The 23,480-nt window shown below is 41.0% G+C and overlaps 1 protein-coding gene across 1 annotated transcript in view; it reads right to left on the minus strand.

Annotated features, from left to right (window-relative positions):
- Positions 1 to 16,768: 16,768 nt before the first annotated feature.
- The window catches only part of LOC147884699 (SH3 domain-containing protein), a 47,417-nt gene continuing 40,705 nt past the window's right edge, over positions 16,769 to 23,480 (minus strand). The window contains exons 16-26 of the mRNA XM_087397175.1: positions 21,321 to 21,497; positions 20,908 to 21,096; positions 20,585 to 20,823; positions 20,250 to 20,396; positions 19,891 to 20,092; positions 19,521 to 19,649; positions 19,260 to 19,406; positions 18,341 to 18,436; positions 17,694 to 17,879; positions 17,528 to 17,587; positions 16,769 to 17,389 (exon numbers count right to left, since the gene is read on the minus strand). Coding sequence (XP_087253301.1) covers positions 17,318 to 17,389; positions 17,528 to 17,587; positions 17,694 to 17,879; positions 18,341 to 18,436; positions 19,260 to 19,406; positions 19,521 to 19,649; positions 19,891 to 20,092; positions 20,250 to 20,396; positions 20,585 to 20,823; positions 20,908 to 21,096; positions 21,321 to 21,497 — 1,644 coding nt within the window. The 3' untranslated portion in view covers positions 16,769 to 17,317. The remainder of the gene's footprint in view (positions 17,390 to 17,527; positions 17,588 to 17,693; positions 17,880 to 18,340; positions 18,437 to 19,259; positions 19,407 to 19,520; positions 19,650 to 19,890; positions 20,093 to 20,249; positions 20,397 to 20,584; positions 20,824 to 20,907; positions 21,097 to 21,320; positions 21,498 to 23,480) is intronic.

The raw sequence follows: 23,480 nt of genomic DNA on the forward strand, positions 1-23,480 counted from the left end.
GTTTAAAGGATACGTTACCTTCGCAATCTACCTTGTTGTGAACACTATCATTCCCAAAAATTGCTGCAATTGTTTTTCTGTTTGAGGCGTTGGTTACTGTGAAATTGCTCTAACTTTGTCTGGGTCCATTTGGATGCCTACTGGCGAAATGACAAAACCTTAAGAACTTGACTTTACTTGCAGCCCACTTACACTTCTCAGCTGTAATTTTAAATTGTTTTCTTGAAGTCGTCTGAGTACTTCATTCGAGATTTCCACGTGCTGGTCCCATGTTGCTGTGTGGATCAAAACGTCGAGGACCTTCTTTTGGATCAAATCACTAAAAATGTTGTTGACCATCCTTTGGAATGTGGTACAAACTTGTGGGAGTTCTGAACCCCCTCTTTTCTGCATCTTTAGGATCTAAAGGGATCCATCTGGGATCATGATAGATCTAGGGGTATCCCACTTGTCCCTAGCGGGTGCGGCGGGCCTCAGCATCGTCGGAGCTTTTTTCCGGCGTCGGGATGTTTATAAGCATTGCTTGTAAACCTATGTACATGAACAGTACTCATATGTGCATGCTTGTGCATAAGCATCCGTGTGGCATGGTGGCAAAAGCATATGAACGCCACAGAGTAGGTCCTGAGTTCAATTCTTAGGTCTATAACCTTTTGCTCTTTCATGGCGCCTTGTTTTTTGGCGACTGGAGGGGCAGGCCCTACACTATTCAAAGCTCCATATAAGACAAATAGGAGACCCCTACATCTATCCCCAAGCATCGCCAGTACCCAGTAGAACTTTGAAGACCCCAATTGGTCGAGTAAATCGTCTAAGTGTGGCAAACTATGATTGCATTTAAAGGGTGAAAATCAATACAAAAGCGTAAATCACCATTTGCTTTCTTTGTCAAAGGTGGTTCAGATGCTTGAAGGACGAATGATCATTTTGGTCAACATCTCGGTTACTCGTGATTTATGCATTCTGTCTGTTTTGGTGATCATCTTCGGATTGCCATTTTGATCGAAAAATGTTCTGTTGTCTTGATCTGTTGGAACACTGGTGCAGTCATTCTTGTTGGAGTGGTCGGGTCAGCTACGATTCTAGGATACTTCCTTAGCAAGCAACTGATGAATTGTTAGCACTGGCTTGTTAGAGTCCAGTGCTCTAGGAACGGATTTAGGGGCTTTTGGCAAAAGTAGTGTAAAAATCCACCTATTAATTTGAATTTAAAAAATTCATGAACCCCAACTCAACTTGAGTTCTTTGCAGCTTTGTGCGGGGTTTTGCTCTGGCTGGTTTGTGCATGGTGATTGGCTGCATGGCAGCTTGCATGGGGATCCACTTTGGTGACTTTGAGCAGGATTTTGGTTGCATTGCGTGCTCTTCCGTTCGTTACTAACTAGTTATTGCTCTGCTTTACAACATTTGCTGAGGCGAGGTTGAGGTCATTTGTGAGATTGTTGTGAGGTGCGAGTGCGTGTGTTGCCTACGTCTTCTTCACTCTACAATGTTTGCTGAGGTGAGGTCGAGGTCGTGTGCAAGATCGTTCTGCTCTAGAACGTTGCTGAGGCGAGGTTGACTTTCTTGGTAGTTCCACGCCATGTACACTCCCTGTGCTTTGGAGTATTCTTTTAGAGGTTTGCTCAAATGGCACATGGGATTTGTGTGGTGCATGTGTACTTGTTCCTACATTCCAAATTTTTTTGCGTTTTGTATTGATTAATGTGTGGAAAAAAAACTTTCTTGGGCCCTTTATGGCATGGGGTACTTTCTTTAGGCAGGAAATATAAATAGGAAGCTCAAACTTATTTGGATTAACTACTGAGGTGATTAATTAGATTAATTAGTTTAGCTTGAGAATGTAAGGTAATGGTTTGGTTAGATTGGTTGGGTTGACAAATCTTTAAATTAGATTTGCTTACTTGAGTGACATGGCATTGGATGTAAGTTTGTAGGTCCTCTTATATGCACTTGGCATTACAAAATTTAGGTTAATTGTTTATTTGTAGGTCCTCTCTAATGCTTTTGCCTCCTTCAACCACGAACTCTACTATTGGGATAAATGCTTTCCTCAAGATAAACTTTGCATACACCTAGGTGCATGGGAGACTATTCTACTTTGACATGGAGCTATGTGGTTCTTTTTAAAGCTACAAGGTCCTTGTAATGACCACATGGAATTTGCTAGGTTGCATGAGGCTTTCTAAGACCACTTAAATTCATATAGGTCCTTGCAAGGACCATCTGCTTCCTTGTAACAATCGTGTGGGTCCATTTGCATGCACATAGGGTTAAAATTTTTAGGCTAACTATTTATCATAGGAAAGAAAGGGCACATATCTCTCTAGGGCTTTCGACTCCTTTAGCTACAAACTCTGCTAGAGGGATAGATGCTGGTATAATCCATGGGGTGCTTAGGGGTAAACTTTGCGTGTCAAACTATCCTATTTTGATATGGGATGTATGGTCCTTTAAAAAAGGTGCAATGTTCCTATAACAGCCGTATTGAATCGACCATTGTTGTAGAGAATTACGGGGTCCATTTTGTCTTGCGGAGGCTTATATGTTCCAAGGTTATGGTGGGCAGCAAATGTAAGGCTAAGACTGAGGGCTTGGGTCCATTCATTCACTCAGTACATGTATTGCCAAGGTTTAAGTCACCACGGCTAATCAATTGATCTAGTTTGAATAGTTAGATTAGTTGTCTAGTTAATTGATTGATCCACTCTCTCTTTCTCCCTCTTTTTCTCTCTCCCTTTCTTTTTCCTCCTATACCTAGACTCTATTAGCCCCGAAAATGCTATTCCCAATTGTGAGGTGATTAATTAGATCAATTAATTTAGTTTGAGATCCTTTCTAAGACCATATAGATCCGTATGGGTCCTAACAAGGAGTATCTACTTCCTTACATCGATCGTGTCAGCGGTCCATTTATATGCACACAACATTACAATTCCTAGCCCACTATTTATCACAAGGAAGAAAGAGGCTATTGTTCCAACACATTACAAGGTCCACATTGTCTTGTTCTAGTTCGGGTAAGTATAACTAATCGATTACTTGGATTGATTAAATTAATTGACTTTATTCATTAGCTTAGTTGGTTGTTTAGTTAATTGATATGCTCTGTCTCTCTCTCTCTCTCTCTCTCTCTCTCTCTCTCTCCCATACTTAGACTCTATTAGCTGGACATGTTGTTTCTACTGTGCTTTCGTGTGTCGCATGCCATCGTGAGCTCTTCCTGTGTCTTGGAGTATTCCTTGAAAGGTTCCCTCAAATGGCACATGGAATTTGCATGGTGCTTGTGCACATTGTCGCTTCCCCCGTGTACTCTTCCTATGCTTTGGGGTATTCTTTGGATAATTTACTCAAATGGCATTTGGAATTTGTACTGTGCTTGTGCGCATGTTTTTTCGATTGATTCACGCCATGTACTCTCCCTGTTCCTTGGAGTATTCCTTTAACAATTTGCTCAAATTGCACATGGGATTTGTATGGTGCGCGTGTACCTGTTCCTACATTCCAAGTTTTTCTGTGTTTCTATATTAATTAATGTATGTAAAGAAAAACTTACCTAGGCCCTTTACGGCATGAGATGCTTTCTCTAGAGAAGAAATATAAATAAGAAGCTCGAACTTATTTGGATTAACTAATGAGGTGATTAATTAGGTTAATTAATTTAACTTGAGAAGGTATAAGTAACGGCTTGATTAGATTGATTCAATTAACGGATCCTTATGGTTGGGTTTGATTACTTTTGACATAGAACTATATGGTGTTTTTGAAAGGCTACAAAGTCCTTACAATGACCGCATTGAGTTGGCTATTGTTGCAAGGGATTGCAAGGTTCACATTGTCCTATGAAGGTTTACACATTGTCCCAAAGTTATGGCTAGCAAATGTGGGGCTAAGACTAAGTACATGTACTACTAAGGTTCAAGCCATCGTAGTTGGTTAATTGTTCTAGTTTGGGAAAATATAATTAGTTGATTACGTAGACCGATAAAGTTAATTGATCATATTGATAAGTTTAGTTGGCTGCCCACCAATAATTGATTTATTCTCTCTCTCTCTCTCTCTCTCTCTCTCTTTCTGTCTTTATGCCATGCTTAGACTCTGTTAGCCAAATAGGTTGTTTCCTACTGTGTTTTTGTGTGTTTTTGTTCGTCGCTCGCCATCGTGTCCTCTTCCAATGCTTTGGAGTATGCCTTGAACGGTTTGCCCAAATGGCACATGAAATTCGCATGGTGCTTGTGCGTAGTTTTGTTTGTCGGTTCCCAATGTGTACTCTTCATGTGCTTTGGAGTATTCCTTGGAAGGTTTGCTCAAATGGCACATGGAATTTGCACCATGCTTGTGTGCATTTTTCAGGTAGTTCCTTGCTATGTACTCTCCTTGTAATATTCCTTTAAAGGTTTACTCAAATGGCACATGGGGTTTGCATGGTTTGAGTCTACCTATTGCTACATTTCAAATTTTCTTGCATTTTTATATTATTTAATATGCACCAAAAAAAAACTTTCTTGTGTCCTTTATGGGATGGGATGCTTCCAATGGGGGCAAGAAGTATAAATAGGAGGCTCCAACTTATTTGGATTAACTAGTGAGGTAAATAATTAGATTAATTAGTTTAGTTTTAGAAGGTATAATTAATTTGGAAGATTTGGCATTGAAATTTTGACTAATTATTTATTGCAAGAAAGAAAGAGGATATATCTCTCTAGGGCTTTTGCCTCCTTTAACTATGAACTCCACTATTGGGATAAATGCCTGCCTCAAGATAAACTTTGCATGCACCTGCATGGGAGACTATTCTAGTTTGACATGGAGCTATGTGGTTCTTTTAAAAAGCTACAAGGTCACATTGAATTCGCTAGGTTGTATTAGCCTTTCTAAGACCATATAGATCCATATAGGTCCTTACAAGGACCATCTACTTCCTTGTATCAACTATTATTTGTTTGCACATAGCGTCAAAATTTTTAGGCTAACTATTTATCATAAGAAAGAAAGAGGACATATTTGCCTAGGGATTTTTCCTCTTTTTACTACGAACTCCGCTATATTAATTAATATGCATCGAAAAAAAACTTTCTTGGGCCCTTTATGGCATGGGATGCTTCCTCTAGGCAAGAATTATAAATAGGAGTCTCGAACTTATTTGGATTAACTAGTCAAGTGATTAATTAGATTAATTAATTTAGCTTGAGAAGGTAGAATTAATTAAATTAATTTGGAAGATTTGGCATTGAAATTTTAGGCTAATTATTTATTGTAAGAAAGAAAGAGGATATATCTCTCTAGGGCTTTTGCGTCCTTCAACTATGAACTCCACTATTGAGATAAATGCTTGCCTCAAGATATACTTTGCAAGCACCTGCATGGAAGACTATTCTAGTTTGACATGGATCTATGCGGTCCTTTTAAAAAGCTAAAAGGTCCTTGTAATGACCACATTGAATTCTCTAGGCTGTATGAGCCTTAAGACCATATAGATCCATATAGGTCCTTACAAGGACCATCTACTTCTTTGTATCAACTATGTAGGTTCATTTGTGTGTGCATAGCATTAAAACTTTTAGGCTAACTATTTAGCACAAGAAAGAAAGGGGACATATCTGCCTAGGGCTTTTAACTACAAACTCCGCCATTGGGATAGATGCTAGTATAATCATTGGGATCTTGGGGGTAAAATTTGCGTGCACTTACTTTGGCATGGGGTTGCATGGTGCTTTTAAAAAGCTACAAGGTCCTTAAAATGGCCATATTGAATTGATTATCTTTATAGGAAATTATGGGCTCCACATTGTCTTGTGAAGGCTTATATATTCCAAGGTTATGGCCAGCGAACGTAAGACAGGAGGGCTTGGGCCCATTCACTGATTGCATGCATTGCTAAGGTTTAAGCTACCGTGCAACTAATTAATCGATCTAGTTTGAGTAAACATAATTAGATTACTTGACTTTATTAATTATATTAGTTTGCCACTTCGTTGATTGATGCTCTCTCTCTCTCTCTCTCTCTCTCTATATATATATATATATATATATCCCTCTCTTTCTCTCTCCCTTCTATACGTAGACTTCATTAGTTGAGCACACTATTCCTTGTGAGGTGATTAATTGGTTTACCCTGAGATCCTTTTTAAGACCATATAGATCCATATGGGTCCTTACAAGGACCATCTACTTCGTTATATCGACAGTGTAGGTCCATTTATACGCACATATCATTACAATTCCTAGGCCCATTATTCACAAGAAGGAAAGAGCCACATCTATTCAGAGCTTTTGCCTCTCTTAATGACAAATTCTACTACAGGGATAGATGCTAGTATAATCCATTGGATGCCCCAAGATAAACTATACACGTACCTGCATGGTCAACTATCCTACTTTGATATGGAACTACATGGTGCTTTTAAAAAGGTACAAAGTCCTTATAATGTCCACACTGAATTGGCTATCGTCGCTCGCAAGGGATTACAAAGTCCACATTGTCATGTGAAAGTTTATATATTGTTCCAAGGTTATGGCTAGCAAATATAAGACTAAGGCTAAGGGCTTGGGCCCATTCGTTTGCTGAGTACATGTACTGCTAAGGTTCAAGCCACCTCGCCTAGTTGATAAGGTTTGCTCAAATTGCACATGGAATTTGCATGGCGCTTAGACGTGCTTTTGTTTGTCGTTTGCTACCTTGTACTCTTCTTGTGCTTTAGTGTATTCCTTGAAAGGTTTGCTTTAAGGGCATATGGGATTTGCACGATTCTTGTATGTGCCTTTTGGGGTATGCTGGTATAATCCATTGGATGCCTCAGAATAAACTGTACACGCATCTACACAGCCAAGTATTTGAGTCTTCCACTTGGTTAGCTACATAGATAGGGTATGCATGATGCCTACTCACAAGAATAGGGTCTCCAGACCTCCATGTGTCATACCCACCTTCATGAATATGAGGTTGTGGATGATAATAGAAATAGCTACAAGCCTTATGTGTGTTGATGACCAAGTGAGGGATATTGTCAATAGAAAGAGGTACTCGGGCAAATTGCCTTAGTTGCTCTATATTCACCCTTTTAGGTGCTTAGTGGCATCTATCTCCATCAAAAGCACAGTTGTCGTCATTTCTGTTGATTCTTTGACCATCTTTTCTTGCAAGTCTTCTTCAATCACGCCTCTCTCTGACCAATCCTCATGGTCATAGACAATTAACCATTTTGTCAGTTGATCCTTAGCATGACCATGAGGATTGGTCAAAGAATCACACTTGTCGTCATTTCTGTTGATTCTTCCAAGGGAACAGCTGAGTAGCAAAGAATTCTTAAACCTCATGGTCCTCATGGTCATGCTAAGGATCAACTTACAAAATGGCTAATTGTTCCAGGTCCAAACTCTTTGTAGACGAGTGTTCAAACTCCACTTTCCATGATGGACCTTTGCTTGTTGGTTTTCTTGGATGCCTTAGCTAATTACTAGTGGTTAATCCTTCTAGCACTATGTAATAATCAAATTCCACCCTTGGAGTGGCAAGGCCGAGTCTCTCTCTTTTTGCTCTATGCTCCTATTGGACAGTTGATGCTTCTACTTGCCTTGTTTGGGAACTCACCTCTAGCTCTGAGACTGCACCAGTTCTCATGGTTGGATGTAGCCGATTTCATTGACTCAAGAACTCTTCATGCATGACCGTGTATCTTTGTCTTCTTTTCGAGCATATATCAAACAGTGGTGGCTAAGTCATGAATTAACCAACTAGTGGTATGATTACTTTCTGTAGTCCACACTTTGATCTTAAAGCATAACACCAGATTATACCACTCATTTGTGGTTACTTGAAGAAACTTCTTGTAGTAGCTCACAACACCTAGTAGCTGCTTCAGCTCATCATTGGTCAGTGAACCTCTCTCAATGACTGTGCTCTCAATCCTAGGCTTGCTATACTCAATCCACTCAATTCCCCAAACTAACATGTCAACTCATAAATTCAATTGACCCTTCCCCATCAGGATCGTCAAAATATCGACGCTCTAGTTTGCTCACTCTCCAACCATTAACTGACAAGTGCTAAGGTGTTGCTTATGAGCTGTGAACCCAATTGTGCATTGCTCAAATGAAGATGCTCACTAGCCCTTAGGAAACTATGTTTGTGAGTGCTCGATCATATCAAATAGATGTCTTTGCAAGCTTGCAGGGGCTGCCCAAGCGATTGCTCCATGTTCCATTTGCAAGCAACGTCAAGTTTTGTTCTAAGATCTAGCTTTGTTGTGTGAGGCACTTGCATCCACTAGACATCTCATGGAGATCTCTTTCCCTCCAACTTATTTATTTAGTCAAGCTATCCAGACCAGATCATTCAAATTCCAAATTTTCAGAACATGACACTCATGTCAGCACTTGCAGAGCCATTATTCTCCACATTATCAATACACCATATATCGTGAACCAGTAGTAGCAATAGCTAAGTGCCATGGAAATGGCCATCCATATGTTCCGTAGTCAAAGAGGAGGGATCATTTTGTGAAGGTGCAGCAATGCCTGCAAATGCTGGGAAGGCAAGGTAGGGAGCTTGAAGTGAGGGTTGATGGAGGAGCTTTAAAGAATAATGCTCCAACGATCTCAACACAAGGCTTCTTAGGACTCAAGAGATCCAAAAAATGGTCCAAGTAAAGAATGCATTTCACATCCTTCCTTGAGAAAGAAAATTTATAATGAGGGTATCCTCAACTTTCAAAAATAAAAAGACCTCTAGATGAAGTCATATCTCTAAATGGCTATGATGATAGGAGGGAGTGAAACTTTATTATATGGAAGAATCCTAGGGGATAAGTATTTTTGTTTCAAGAGGTTCTCATATGCATGAATTGGTGCATCTTTCATTATATATAAAGCTTATTGACCTCCTTGGTCATACTGCTTCTTGCGGAAATCTCTTTGATAGTGTCCAAAATTATGACAGTAGCTGCACAAAATGTTTGACATGGTGGTGGATGCATTCCCTCTTCCTTGGAATCTCTTGGAATGATTTCCTCTTGGTTGCTAATGTTGATGCTATTGAGGATGATGCTGATGTTGATTTTGACTTTGATGATGACTTTGTTGTTGATGATGACCACTTTGCCGAAATGCTCTACCTCTACCCCAGCCTCAACCTTTGCTTTTATCTAAAGCTATTAATGCTTTTGATCATTGGAATGACCTTTGCGTGCATGGATGTCTTGCATCCTGACTTCTTCACCAAGTAACACTGACTGTAGCTCTTCCAATGTTGGAATTTGCCATTGAATGGAAATACCCTGGACTAGATTCTCGCATTCCTCTCCTAGTCCATTCAGGATGACTTGAACCAATTTTGTGAGATTCATAGTCTCTCTTTCTGCTTTGAGTTGATTATTGTAATCCTTGATTCTGAGTACGTAAGCATGACCAATTTCATTGCTGTTGCAGAAATGCTGGTTGATTTGGTTTCTCAGTGTGAGAATCCTGGATGTGTTCTTGGACTCATAAAGAGCAACGAACATATCCCATGCTTCATTTGATGTCTTCACTGTGTTGAGCTGTCCTAGCATGACATCTTGCACATTCTGCTTGATCAAATGATATGTCTTTCTAACATCATGGGTTCAATATGTGCATAACACTAACTCAATAGAGTGCTATAAAGGAAAGGGTAAGTAACCCTAACCCTACCCTAAAGGGGTTTGTATATATTCTACATTTTCAACTAAATCTAGTGTACAATTAGTCATTTGTGTTGTGCTCTCTAGCTGTGCCCTCTCTCCTCATCTCCACTCTTCTTCTCTCCTCCCTCCATATTTGCTCATGGTATCTAATCTCCCTCGCTGAGGCATTGAGATCCAAGCGAGAGAGTGATTGAGAGATTGAGAGTGAGTGATTGTTCTTTCATTCCGGTGATGAAAGTTTTCCATTGAAAGAAAAGTTTTCGTCCATTGTTCTTTCATATGAGAAAGATTAGTTTCATTCTGTTTGAGAGATTTGTGTCTCCTTGAAAGCTTCAAAAGATATTTCTGTTAGAAAGAGATAGGGAGGGAAAGAAAGGTAGATTGAGAGAGATCTTTTGTTTTTTAGAGAAAGAAAGATTTTTAGGTTTCAGCAAGCAAGAAGACTAGGCATAGTGGAAACACAAGCAAGGAGGGAAGGCGACTCTCTCATCTAGCCATAGCATAGCTACCTCATATGTACAAACGACCTCCAGGCTTGCATTCTACAACAAGCTGACTCATGCTCCTAGTCTTCTTCAATGATAGCTTGGACTTCTTCCATGACCTTCTACACCTAAGGCGGCTCTTCTCAATGGTGGCTCCTAGCCCTCTCTACAACGTCCTGAAAAGCCACCCATGCTAACGACCTCACAGCCAACAATCAGCCTCCCTTCGGCTCTCGGCCAAATAAACGACCTTCCATCTTAGCACACAGGCTGAGGCAACTCCAACAATGGCTCTCTCCACTAGCCTGATTGGTGGCTCAACTCAATGGCTCTAGCACTATAGCTCCATGACTGTAAGCTCTTTGTCCCCACAGCAAGCCTCACCAACGACTAGGTAGTTCAGCTACTCGAACGGGTTGCGCCTCCTTCAATGCGCCAAATCTCTCACCACATCACTCCATCTATGAGCGGCTCCCCACATAGTGTCAATGATGTCCAAGCCAAATGACCACTTCCTAGAAGCATCAACCTCCAATCAAGCTCCTTCTCTACTAATGACGCCTCACAGTCTGCAAGGAAGCAGCACCTACTCAACCTCTTGATGGCTTACACGACCAAATGCTACCACAGTTGTGTTATCGATCTGCGCCATCAATGTGCCTCCAGCAATACTAACGACCAAGCCTTCAATGACATAGTCTTCCAAAACACAAAATCTCCAACACACAAAGGCACCCACAACACTATGCAACCAGCTTCTTCCCACACGACAAAGCTCGTCTCCAAACTGAAATCTTTGTGTTCTAACAAGATCTTAAAAATTTTGTCAAATCTTACCCTCGCAAGGGGTTGGCTACCCTTGTGATTGGCATGCCCATGAGAGGCCACGTGGCACCACATCCTCTAAGGCCATGTCACACCCTACCTACCATGTAGGCAGCCCAGCATTACCACGTGGCACCCCATTGGCAACCTATCCACATCATCACGATGCCACATCAGCAACTGCATCTTATGACATGTCATCCCATTTGCCACATGGTAGCCACTTGCCATGTCAGCAATCCACATCAGATTGATGCATCAACAATTCCATGTCATCAGCCAGATCACCCTATCCAATCATCTGCCATATCACCATTAACTACCACATCACCATTGACTACCACCTTAGCATTGCCATGTGGTAGTCCCCTATCAAGCACAATAGCCTCTCCATAGGCACACAGTCAGTGCATGTGCACCCAAAGTACCACCTCATCACTACTCCATAGGCACACCCCCTGACAAGCACATTGCATGTGAACCTGAGTACCACATCATCATTTGCACCCTTTTTGCCCCTCCGCCTAGATCAAGGTGTATCTCTTGATCCAGGAAGAATTTGAGGGCGCTTCAAATAGGAAAAATGCTAGATTTTTTGTGCTCTATGTGTTTGTCACATCACATGCACATTTAGGTGCAAGTATCACACACTTTTGGGCACCAATGACAAATCCACTTCTTGCATATCAACCTTTACAATGACGCATCTAACCCAGCACCTAAGACGAACAAAGAAAATGAATTATTTGTTATTTTTTCATCGTTGGACGATTGGTCTAGATCTAGTTCATAGTAGATTAGATCATCCTTAGAGGAGAGAACTCCAAACCAACCAATCGAAGCCATGCCCAAAAATTCCTAAATAGTTCCTACTCGGAGTCAATCCCTTCGCTCACATGCATTTCACACCATTACATTTCCTGAAACCAAACCACCATCAATTTAATGAGCTGATTTTAGAATTTTCAGAGGCATTGGTTGATTGATCATCAGTGGGTAAATTGCACATTTGTTAATTTTGCACTCATATGCTACCATTTTAAAGCCTTATAAGCTATTTTTTGGCATTGTGCACATCATTTTAGCCTTGTAAAGCCTCTTGGCTATTCCCCGCATTATTTGCCACAAGCCTTGAAACAGATTGGATTATATGTTGCAATTCTATCTTCACCGACAGTTCAAATTTTAGTTGATACACACAGTGTTTTGCAATTGATTCAAACAGTGATTTTCACAATAGATTGAGTACATTTTCTTGCATCATGTCTACCACTAGCAACCTCAATTTGAAGGCATCTGCTAAGCTAGAAAATTCTAACTATGGCACATGGAAATACCAAATGGAGACCATATCTTATACTTTAAGACAAATGGGAGTATGTTGATGGGTCTACACCTAGACCATCAAACGATCCAACAACAGCTCTCGCCATTGCCGCACCACAAGCAGCGCGATCTATGCATGCACCACCAATGCATGCATCAGCAGTAGATCCTACCATTGCCCGAGCACAAGTAGAATGGGACACAAGTTGTAACTGCATGTTCTTCCCTATGAGAGATACCACCTCACTCTTGGACTTGTTAGCAAGTGCTTTCAACTTGTCCACCTCACATTGCAAGTTACCAAAGGTCCCCGTCTTGAGCTTGATATGGGCATGCTATAGTTGGAAGTAGCTCTGGAGCATCTCATCATAGACTTTGTGTTTACTAGGCTTGCTGTTTACTTCTCAAAGAATTTGGACATCTCCTCCTGGTACTGTGTCTAAAGAAAAAGATTATGCTTGAGTACTTGTGGAGGGAGCCAATGGATTGCCAGGAAATCCAAGGCTTGAGCCACGTGCATTACATTCTCCCTAAGGACTTGCCACTGGCTCTCATTGTTGGTAGCCCGATCTCAATTATTGTCCTCTTTTAACATGGGGTCCAAGGGGAATGGCTTTGCACAGGGTAGGCTCTGTAGAGGCAAGGGAGGTGAAGGTAAAGTGATGGTGGCCAAGGAGGTATCACCCCTCTATTGCTCGGCTTTCTATGAAGGCTCAACATCACCCTTGTTTGCTCTGGCCTCCCTCAACAACATCACCCTTGTTTGCTCTGGCCTCCCTCTACTCCTTTGGTGTGGCTTCTTTTTCCCATTGCTCGAGTGTCTCACTGCCTTTTTTCCCCTTAGCATATCCATGCTCCACATCCTCGCAGGTGCCCTTCTGGCCACTCCCCTCTGGATTTAGATCTTTTGCCTCCTCAGAGGTGCCTTTGTTGATGCTCCCCTCTTGGTCATCCTGGTTTTGCTGCTTGGAGGTGCCTTCGTTTGCTGTTCCCCTCTGGCCTTTGATCTTGTGCCCCTCTGACACCCTTGTCTTGCTATTTTTTTCCCTACTCTACAGCTTTGTCTTGTTCCTTATGTTCCTGTGCCTCCTTCTCATGTGCCTTCTACTCAGCACCCTTATCAATTTGTGGCTCTTGTCTTGTGCCTTCTCCTTGGCACCTTTGTCCTGCTCCTTGTCCTCCTTATTTCTCGGCTCTTTATCATCCTATTCTTCCTAACCCTGCCCTTTCATCTCTTTGCTACCTGGCTCCCCCCTTTTTGGGTGTTCATCATTTTTAGCCCCTGATGCGCCTACTTCACTTGGTAATGACAATGCATTTGGCCATGGCACCCATCCCATCATGAGACGGTGTTGCAGAAATCAAACGTGCAACCCAAGCTTGCAAGCAATCCTCCACTGCTGTAACAACCCATGTAACATACTATTGTGGAATGTACCCGATTCTCTTCCTCAACCCAATAAACTTGAACAAGAACCTGCAACTTGTCCTTAGGCTCTCGTCCACTGCTTTGCCTAATAGGATAACCCTGAGAAGAGGAATAGCTTTTATCCTTGAAGTAGACATCGCCCCGCTTGGCATCAATAAACTTTCCAGGGTTAGAGTCCTGCTTAAGCTTGAAAGCCTTCCTAAAGTAACTTTAAGCTAATCCAGATGTGCATGTCGTTGATGATGAGGCTATGGTCCTCCTCATTGTTAGAGTCCAGGATCTCTTTTGCTAGTGCCTCATCCCAAACATCCTTCCATGGCAAGCTTGCAAATTTTAGTAGTAGACAGTTGACCTACAAGATCCCTATGAGAATGCCATTGTCAAAATCCTCAATGGGGTGTGGAGATGACACATGAGATGTTCTCCTTATCTGGCGATTAGTATGCTCTCTCCTCTCCATGATCACGAAAACAACATATATACTGAACGAAGAAGAGGATGATGGAAGGAAAGGCTGAGTAGCATAGGAAGTAAGCTGGTGCAATGGAAACAAAGAGAGTAGGGAGGGTGACAGAGTTTGAAGCTGTTTTAGACAACAACAAAGAGGTAAAAGCAATAGTATATTGAGAATTAAATTGAAGATGATAACTCGAGTCCCTAACCCAGTGTAGTTGAACGAAATCTACAACTAGATGTCCTGTCAAATCAATGGTTGCATGAATCTCCCTTTATTTAGTATGATGATTTTGCATTAATGTGCCCACAACGTTAAGATTGCCACATGGTGGCATATGATGCAATCCTCTACTATTATCACATAGCTAACTGGCACTCCACTTTTTGTGGAATTCACCAAGGCATTGTCAGCCCAATGGTCTACATCCGAGTTTTGTTTATCCGAGGAGCTCGCTACTTGGTACGGCTTCACTTTGCTTCCATTGTACAAATTGGAAAACACATTCCCTTGTACGTCTTCAACTTGAACTATCCCATTTTCAAACACTTCAACTAGCCGGTAGGGACCATTCCATCCTAATTTAAAATTTGTTTTGAGAGGCCCCAACTTAGCATTGTAGAGTATCACGAGCATACCCTTCTCACAATGTGCCGATCATGCCATGCCTTTCTCCTACACTATACCACCAATTGTGATCAGGCTGCTTGGAGATGTAACTCATCCAAGTGGCTTAGCTTATGCAATCGCCCATTGATTACTTCTGACTCATCCAAGTGATGCTCAATAGTAATTTGAAGACTTGGAACAATAAATTCCAAGGGAACAAGTGCTTCCAAGCCAAAGGCCATACAAAAGGGTGAAGATTGGTGGTCACCTTATAAGCAGTGCTATAGGCCCACAAAAGGGTGTAAGATTGGTGGTCACCTTCTAAGCAGTCCTATAGGCCCACAAAGCAGAATGTAGTTTTGTATCATGTTCACCCTTAGCTGATTCCACTGTTCTAGGGAAGATGAGCTTAAGGTTCTTGTTTGTTGACTCGTCTTCACCATTCCCACGAAGATAGTAAGTGGTGGAGACTGTATGCATGATTTTGAATTCTTTCCTAAGAGACTGTACTAGAAAACCACATTCTGAATGAATATGCGTTCAGTGCACCAACCCGCATCTATTAATTGGTGGCAGAGCCACAATTTCATGCAGCTCCGCTACAAAATGGTGCTCAATTAAGACCACCGCTTCCAAGGTCGACACTCGATGACCATACTTAGACCTATGGCTCCATGTTAGCCTAACCCGAGGGCTAACTCAAAGCCTAGCTCGCCAATGAAGGCTCCAACATATTTGAAGGAATTTGGTAATAGGGAGATGAGATATAGTAATAGATCAAAGAATTATTACAACTTCTCACCCGACCATAGGACTGCAATAAACTTAAGACACGGAAGGGTGGCACCTTTGAAAGCAAAGGTGGTGTAGAAGCGATTGGAGCCTCGACCTCTGAATCCCCCGAATGTCTTCCAAAATAACATTGAATAGCAATATAGCATACTTATGTGTATCTAGTAGACAAGAAGGTTACCATTAGTTGAACAATATTTACCTTTAGCCCATCGATGGTGTCCTATAGCCTTAGTTAATTCTTTCCATATGTTAAGAAACCAATAGGTCATGTAGTGATATAAAAAGGAATGCTTGATGGATGTATAATAGCTCTCGAAAGGTTTACATGCTCATGCATTACGGCATCGTTGCAATAAAAATGCTATTTGGCATGCATTAGAACTTCACATTCTATATCCCTTGTATTTTATAATACTATTGCAATCAGACAGTGCCATGGGTGAGGACATCAAAATTCTGCATTGTTTCATACCGGACCTCAAAGACAAGCACAAAAAGTACTAGGTAAGGAAGCTTACAAAGATGGCCTTCATGGCTTTCACACAGCTAATGACCAATCTATAGGCCACTATTTCTTTGCACATGCATCCAACCACTATATAAGCCAGTCATCATGTAAGGATTACAACCCATGAGTCCTTGTGAAAGGACAGTTGTCATTGAGAAACCGTGAATGCACGCAATTCAAAACCTGTACAGTAATAAAGAAGCAATGGCATATGGCTGCTTACTAATGGCTTAACAAACTTCTGAACAGAAGGAAATAAAAAAGCTGACACAAGTGGCAGCTCAATTCATTTGGAAAGCTCTAAATCCAAAAGTCCTTGTGGTGAAGGACCATTTTGTCATTGTGATACCATGAACACATGTATTTCAAAACTTCAAGAAGCAATGGTGTATTCTTGCTTAGTAATGGCTTAACAAACTTCTGAACAGAAACAAATGGAAAGGTCTGACACGTGGCACAAACCTTATAAGACATCGTCGACCAAACTACGAGTGACAAGTGCATTATGCCCTGCTCTTGGATTTGTCCCATCCATGAACACACTGATTGTACATTGTTGATTCAGAGAAAATGCATAACATGAAGTTTTGATGTGCCAGTCTGATATCATGGTTTGAAAACAATTACCTATCAAACTGTCACTACTGAGTCGCACAATGAATTATATAGGCGTACTAACAGTCAATCGTACATTAAACAGATATAATGTAACAACAAACTCCAGATAAAATGGGCAAAGTAAAATCTGGAGCTGCCTTTGAAGTACAGGTGTTTGATATGCAGTTCCGTTGCTTGGAGCAACAAATTTAAAATATTTTATGGAATCAAAAGCTTGCACCAAAAATCATCATTAGCATATTTTTTCAATATAGCGGTTGTAAACAAAATATTACAGTTGATGACCCACACAAGTTCCAGATATTGTGGGAAGTTGACTAGATTTAACTTCACTATGTTCACTATGTGTATACTTGTGAAGAAGAACGAGGACTATTGAAGCATAGCCTGCGTAAGTCCTTATTTCTACATGAAAGTAGAATCATAAAGCAATATGGTGAACAGTAGCCAGTTACCCACTTTGAAAGAAAAGAAAAAGGACAATAAACAAAGAGCTCATAGACTGAGTGGAACATTAAGGGATACCAACGTATGGAGACGTTAATAAGAATCTCTCCACGAATCAACATACAACATAGTGACAAAACTGATACATAACAAGTCTCCTTATGAAGTAATATACAGTATAGGAACTAAACCTGAGATTTTACCATCTCTGCCAGGCCGCTTTTTCCGTACCTGCAATATGAATCAGACAAGTCACCAACTTCAAACACTAAAATGTGCAGTGATCATATAATATTCTCATTTCTGTGTCACATAGCAAATAAATGCACAATACTGCATGGCATTAACAAGCCAAGTCAGGATTCTTACATGAAACCATCCATCAACTTCATATTCAATCTCTAATTCTTCTCCTGCTGCTAGATTCAGCTGGGGCCAACAGTACAAAAAGCAAATCAGATGTATTAGGACAACACAATGCTGGAAAATTTAAGTGAGCCTATAACGGGCATAACGTCTGTGAAGCACTGCCTACCTCTTCGTCTCCACCTGCTGTGAAGTCATAAAGTGCTTTCCCGAACTGTGGATTTTCATGAGCTGGTTCCTCATCATCATTGGCTCTTGCATCCATGTCATCTTCAGTCAAACTCTCAAAAGAATTCAATCGCTGCATTAAATTTGCATCAACTGTTTTACCCATTCCCATTGTTGATGAAGCAACCTGTTGCCAGATACAAAATCATACACCCATAAAGGGTTGCGTCATTTATAAGGAAAGCACCCTGATATTCATTGGCAAAGAAATCTTTTTTAATGAACCAAATAATAGTGTGGATTACTAAGCAAATTTTCTCGAGGGCTTGTTAGATATAGACTCAGAAAATATCTATTTCCCTCTGCTGCCAGCTTAATACTGCACTTGACATTCGAATATCACAGACGTAGAAATACAAATGGCCTCTTGAACAGTCTATAGGGCTCAGAGTAAAGAATACACTGAAAACCAACTTGTAGGACAGATAATTATCAAGCACCAAATGGTCTTCACGACATGCTATGAAACAGAAATCATAACAAACTTGACATGTTATTTTTGCAAGAGAAGACAGTCTATGTAATCATAATATACTTTAAGGTGATCAACATGCCACATTGATATTGAACCAGGAGTAATGTTTTTACCGGAGAATTTGCTTGTTGGTCCCGGAAGTTTGAAGCCGACGAGTCCATTGACAAATTGCTTAACCTACTTGTTATTGTTGTGGAAGACTTGTTCTCCTGAATCATACATCAAACAATTTAACAGGGTCAGAAATTTCACAAACCACATGGATGATGGATGGAAGTACGCTGTGTCAAAGCAAGTTTGTTTACCTAAATCCCTACAAATGAAAGGTTTGCATCCATTTTAATATATTACAGAGGGGAAAACATATACAGTCCACTGATTGAGCACCTGCTACACTCTTAAAAAACCCTTGGGTTGCCATTTGGGGAGAAATAGCTAAGACTATAATTTGCCAAATCAGTGGAAGATGGTTTCAAAAACAAAAACCTAGGCTTCTAAAGGGTGACTGAAAAGGTATTTGCAGGACACTCAAGGAACTGGATTAAAGTTCATGGGAAAGAATCAAAATGACAGAGCCCTGGGAAAAACAAAGTCAAACAAGACCTAACAGGTATCACTTCTCTGTACTAAATTCGTTGCAGCATCTCACTGAGACCTAAGTCTATCTAAGAAGTGATTAACTCAAAGTTCAATTCTAGAAAAAAACTGTTTATTATATCACATCAAAGTGTATTGTAGCACAATCTTGCAAAGCAGTCAAAAAACTGGAAGTAGCCGGTAGCTTCTCTTGTTTCTTTCAATTTATGCAAGAAACATGTAACGTTTGAAAGGGAACAATATCACAAAATCTTGAGAATCGGGAGAAACTCCCTCAATATGAACATGTGTGTTTGCAATCAGACAACAAATCATTCAAGCCAATATTTGAGCCCAATTTTGAATCCTTTTCACAAAACTGAGTTGGTCATTGATGCAAAATGTGTGTTACATGAAGAACCGCAAGGACAGACAAAATCTCTACTTCATACATACCCAAGGTGTGGAACGACCAAATGGAGAAGCACTGGAGCCTCCAAACAATGACGGATAGCGCATGCTTCCAAAATGAGACGATACTGATGTACTATACGATGCAACTGACTCAGGTGACGATGAACCTGATGACTGTCCATCAACATCCTACAGGTAACACAATCAAACAAAGCAATTTATGGAACTGTACAAGTTGATTCATTAACACCCATCTGCTTTGGAAAACACATCAGTCAACCTGTCAGCATTAAAACATGGTACCTCATTATCAGAGGCTTCCAACAGTTGTTTTGCCCACATATCATCGTAACTGATAGATGTCCTAGGTAAGGCATTTTCCTCTTCTACCTCGGGGGCATCCGTACCAGCTCCCACGAGAAACTCATTCACCTGTGAAAAGAGTCCAGGATATTATTTTGTTGAAAACTCATTTTTCATGTAGCAATCACAATTAGTGGGTAATAGTGAAACAATGATGGAATTACCATCAGTAGCATTTCACAAGACCAACTTGAGATAGTATAAGCTCAAATGGACAGTTAACTTGAATGTGCTTTTCAATTCATTTGAAAGATACTGCACCAGCACAGACCAGGATGTCCAATGCCACAGCACAAATGTTGTAACTTACCATGTCTACAGCTGGGGCACTACCTGTCCACAGGCCATCACTCAGGCCTGCAACAAGTGGCTCACTGGTTTCAACCTGCATGGGAGGTATCTGAATCTGATTATACAAGAGATCTGATATTCCTGTTGCAACAGCTGGGTCGTTAAAGCCACTTGCTGCATCTATGCGATGACGATTTCGATAGATATTAATGAGTCCTGCACTGTTCTTAGTGAAATCATTAAGAAAACATTAGCACTCAATCTGCCTTCCCTTCTATATGTTGAATGCATCAGCACATGCATAATGAAACAGCTAGAGGCTTAAACATGCCCTGATTAGATACAACCTTCATAATGATTTGTGAAGATGGAATATACCTGGTCGGTCCAAGAGGTAAATATTTTGCCCGAGGAACATAACAGAAAAGAGACACTAGATCTAGGAGCCTCTCGTGCGTCTCATACAATTTCCGAAGCTCATCATCGGACCATTCCTGCTTGGTATTATCATGATTTCTCATGTCCCTGCATGTTTTAGCAAAGTTGAGATATGTTGCTTCCCATGAGAATCTAGAGACCACACATTTGTGCAGGAAGAAAAGATTAAAGTTTGCCTTTGTAAAACCCAGAATACAGAAATAAAGAAGAAAGAAGGGGAATGCATGGGCAATCTTCAAACAAGTTAGATTCAAGTCTCCGTCACAGTTCCTTACTTGATAAGCTCATCTTGTGCTTTATACATCTCATCCAATACTTGAATCATAGGTGCAAGGATAGAGCTGAGGCCCGTTCCACTAGCTCCTTGGTCCTCCCCATTGCTAGCAAGGCCAAGTATGTTTGCAATTGCTCCACCCTGGGCCAGGGCCTGTAAAAGCTCATATATTTGTAATCTGTATGGCTCCCCTGATCTGATGGCAATTGTCATGAGGGCTTGAGCGGCAACTATCCTCACCTGTTTGATACAAACTCTTAGTACTGTCCCTAACCAGTTTCCAAAACCTATACTCTATCTTCATGTTAGGATCAATATTCATACCTCCCAACTCCCACTAAATGCACAGCGTTGGAGACGAGTCAGGGCACCAGCAAGAGTTGGGTTTCTTGAGCTTGCAGCTGCTACCATCTTATCAACGTCTAACATCATCAATGCCGTGCCAGGTGGGGTGACAGACTCCCATGCATACTCAGAAGCAGCATAATTTGCATTTTCACCCAGAAACCAGACCTTAAGAGAAGTTATGCCACATAAAGAGAACAAAATTCAATGAGTCCCATAATTTGCAGGTGGTTATAATGAAGCTTCCCAATCAGACTAATTGCTTGAGTAACCTACGCAAGGAACAAATTGCTTGGAAACAGGCCCTCTGTAAAGCTACGCAAACATATTGCTCAACAAAAACTTCAAACTTTTCAGTTAGTCCCAGCTCATTAAACAAAGAACCGCATTACCGCTGCTTGTACTAGCCTTTGCAGTGCAAGTGCCGATTTCGGATCTGCTGCAGAGACTCTCTTGCTTGAATGAGAACTTGAGATTGATGCAGGCTGTGGCGGAGGCAGGTCCAGAACAACTGTGACAGCCTCTAATGCCGTGTGCTTCCCACTAGGTCCACACCCTAACAAGCAGGTCTTTCCCATTTGCAGGTGTAACGTGTCAGGTTTGAAAAGCATACATCAATCATGAACAAAAACTTAAACTACAAATGCTTACTTCATCAAATTGAGCTCATCCCCACATTTGGTTCATCCCTTAATGAATACAAACAGAACTTTGTTTAAACACTTTGCTCCGTTTGAAAGTTGATTTAACAGCCAAAACCAATAGTTTAATATTTATATATATACATACATACATGGAGATCAGAAGGCAAAGGGCAACATGAAAGGATGAAAAATCGCAGTTGTAAATCTTGTTAGCTTGGAAAGAAATAGGAGAAGTTGCCCACACACCAAAGGTATGGCCAAAATAATGAAAATGATCATGATATAGCGCTGGCCAACTTGCATGTAAGGAAGTTTTAACTAAAAGCTACATAAGAGAGACACACTAGTTTCTCTCAAAGACTAAGGGAAAATTGAAGATCTTACAACTAAAGCAGGGTGGGATGCCGTGCCCACCTGTCTAGTGTGATTGAACTTGGAGTTGCTTTACCCCCAAAGTTTGTGTTTCAGACCTTTCTCACCTTCTCTTGGACACAGGGTACCTGAAAAAAGAAAGGATTCACCTTGACCCAGGATCTTCTAACCCATCCCATCCTCTATCCATAAGCATTGAGATGGGAAAATGATCAGGAAAGGGAGATAAAACATCTACACTCTCATCTTAGTTCCTCATTGAGATGGGAAAATGATCAGACAAGGGAAGGGAGAGAAAAGATCTACACTCGCATCTTAGTGCCTCATCAGCTAGAATTTTAGAGACAGACAATCTGTCAATCCCAGATCATCTCTGAAAACAGCCTCCTTGGTTATTACACCATGTGAAAGACATGTCTGTTGATGCATCAACCAATTCAGCAATGTCTTTAAACCGTGTCCATGCCTTGAGCTCTCCACTCAATCATCTTCCTTTACTTCCACCATATTAAAATCACCCATCAGGATAGAGTCGTTCTTCAAAAGACAGGCCTCCAGAGCAAGGACCGCGTTATTTACCTAAGTTGGGCGCGTAAAACCCCCAAAAAAATCAGTCTTCAGATACGTATGGCTGAACTCCATACCACTCCATTTATCCCATAAAGGGAATAGGACAAACTATAAAGCTTTCAGAGTTTTTAACTATCCCTAGAGCTGAACCACCATTCCCCATCAAATTATAGATGCCACTAGTTACAAATCAAACCCAAATTAAGCAAAACCTGGTCAATTTAATAACAAGACAGTTTACAATTCATACAAAATTGGGGAACATCTTGAACCAAAGGTGGTTCAAAAGATCCAATCGAGCCAAAAATAATTGGGTGTCGGTCAAAACTGAGGACTTCAACTTCTTCATCACTTCTCAATAACTCGGAAGCGGTATAAAGACTCTAAAACAAGTTGTCTACATTTAGAACAACATGAGCCTTCTTCAATAAATTTCCGGTACTGAGGGGTTTTATAGTAGTGAAGAGCTGCCCAAAGTTCATCCATCAAGGAATCCATCTCTCGTAGCAAGTCATGAGGTCTACGAGGAATAATCTCTGATGTAGCCTCGTCCTCCATCTCAATAAAACAGTAATCCAACGTAGGAGTCTCATTACTTTGATGTCCTTCCATGGCTGGAAAATATCTCGCACGGGAGAGGGACTAGAAGAAAAACAGCTGCGTCCAAATATGTGCTCTTCACACTAGCAAAAGAGAATCTGGTGCTGCGTGTTATCAAGGAAGAAGGCGGGTAGAGGACAGCAAGAAAGATGGCGGAATCTGATAGGCTCATCTCAGACAGAAAGAGGGTGGGAAATTCGCCTTCATGCACTGAAGTGCTGAAGTGAGAGAGAGAGAGAGAGAGAGAGAGAGGAATCCCGGGTATATAAATAGCCAAGAAGGGCCATCAAAAGCTAGGCGAATTTAGGGTGGGTGCTTGATTTAGAGCAAGTGCTTTCCTTGCTAGAGAAAAACAAAAAAGCAACC

The sequence above is a fragment of the Dipteris shenzhenensis genome, chromosome 26 (genome assembly GCF_047967505.1).
Source record: "Dipteris shenzhenensis isolate YYH24624 ecotype China chromosome 26, Dip_SZ_1.0, whole genome shotgun sequence".
Taxonomy (NCBI): domain Eukaryota; kingdom Viridiplantae; phylum Streptophyta; class Polypodiopsida; order Gleicheniales; family Dipteridaceae; genus Dipteris; species Dipteris shenzhenensis.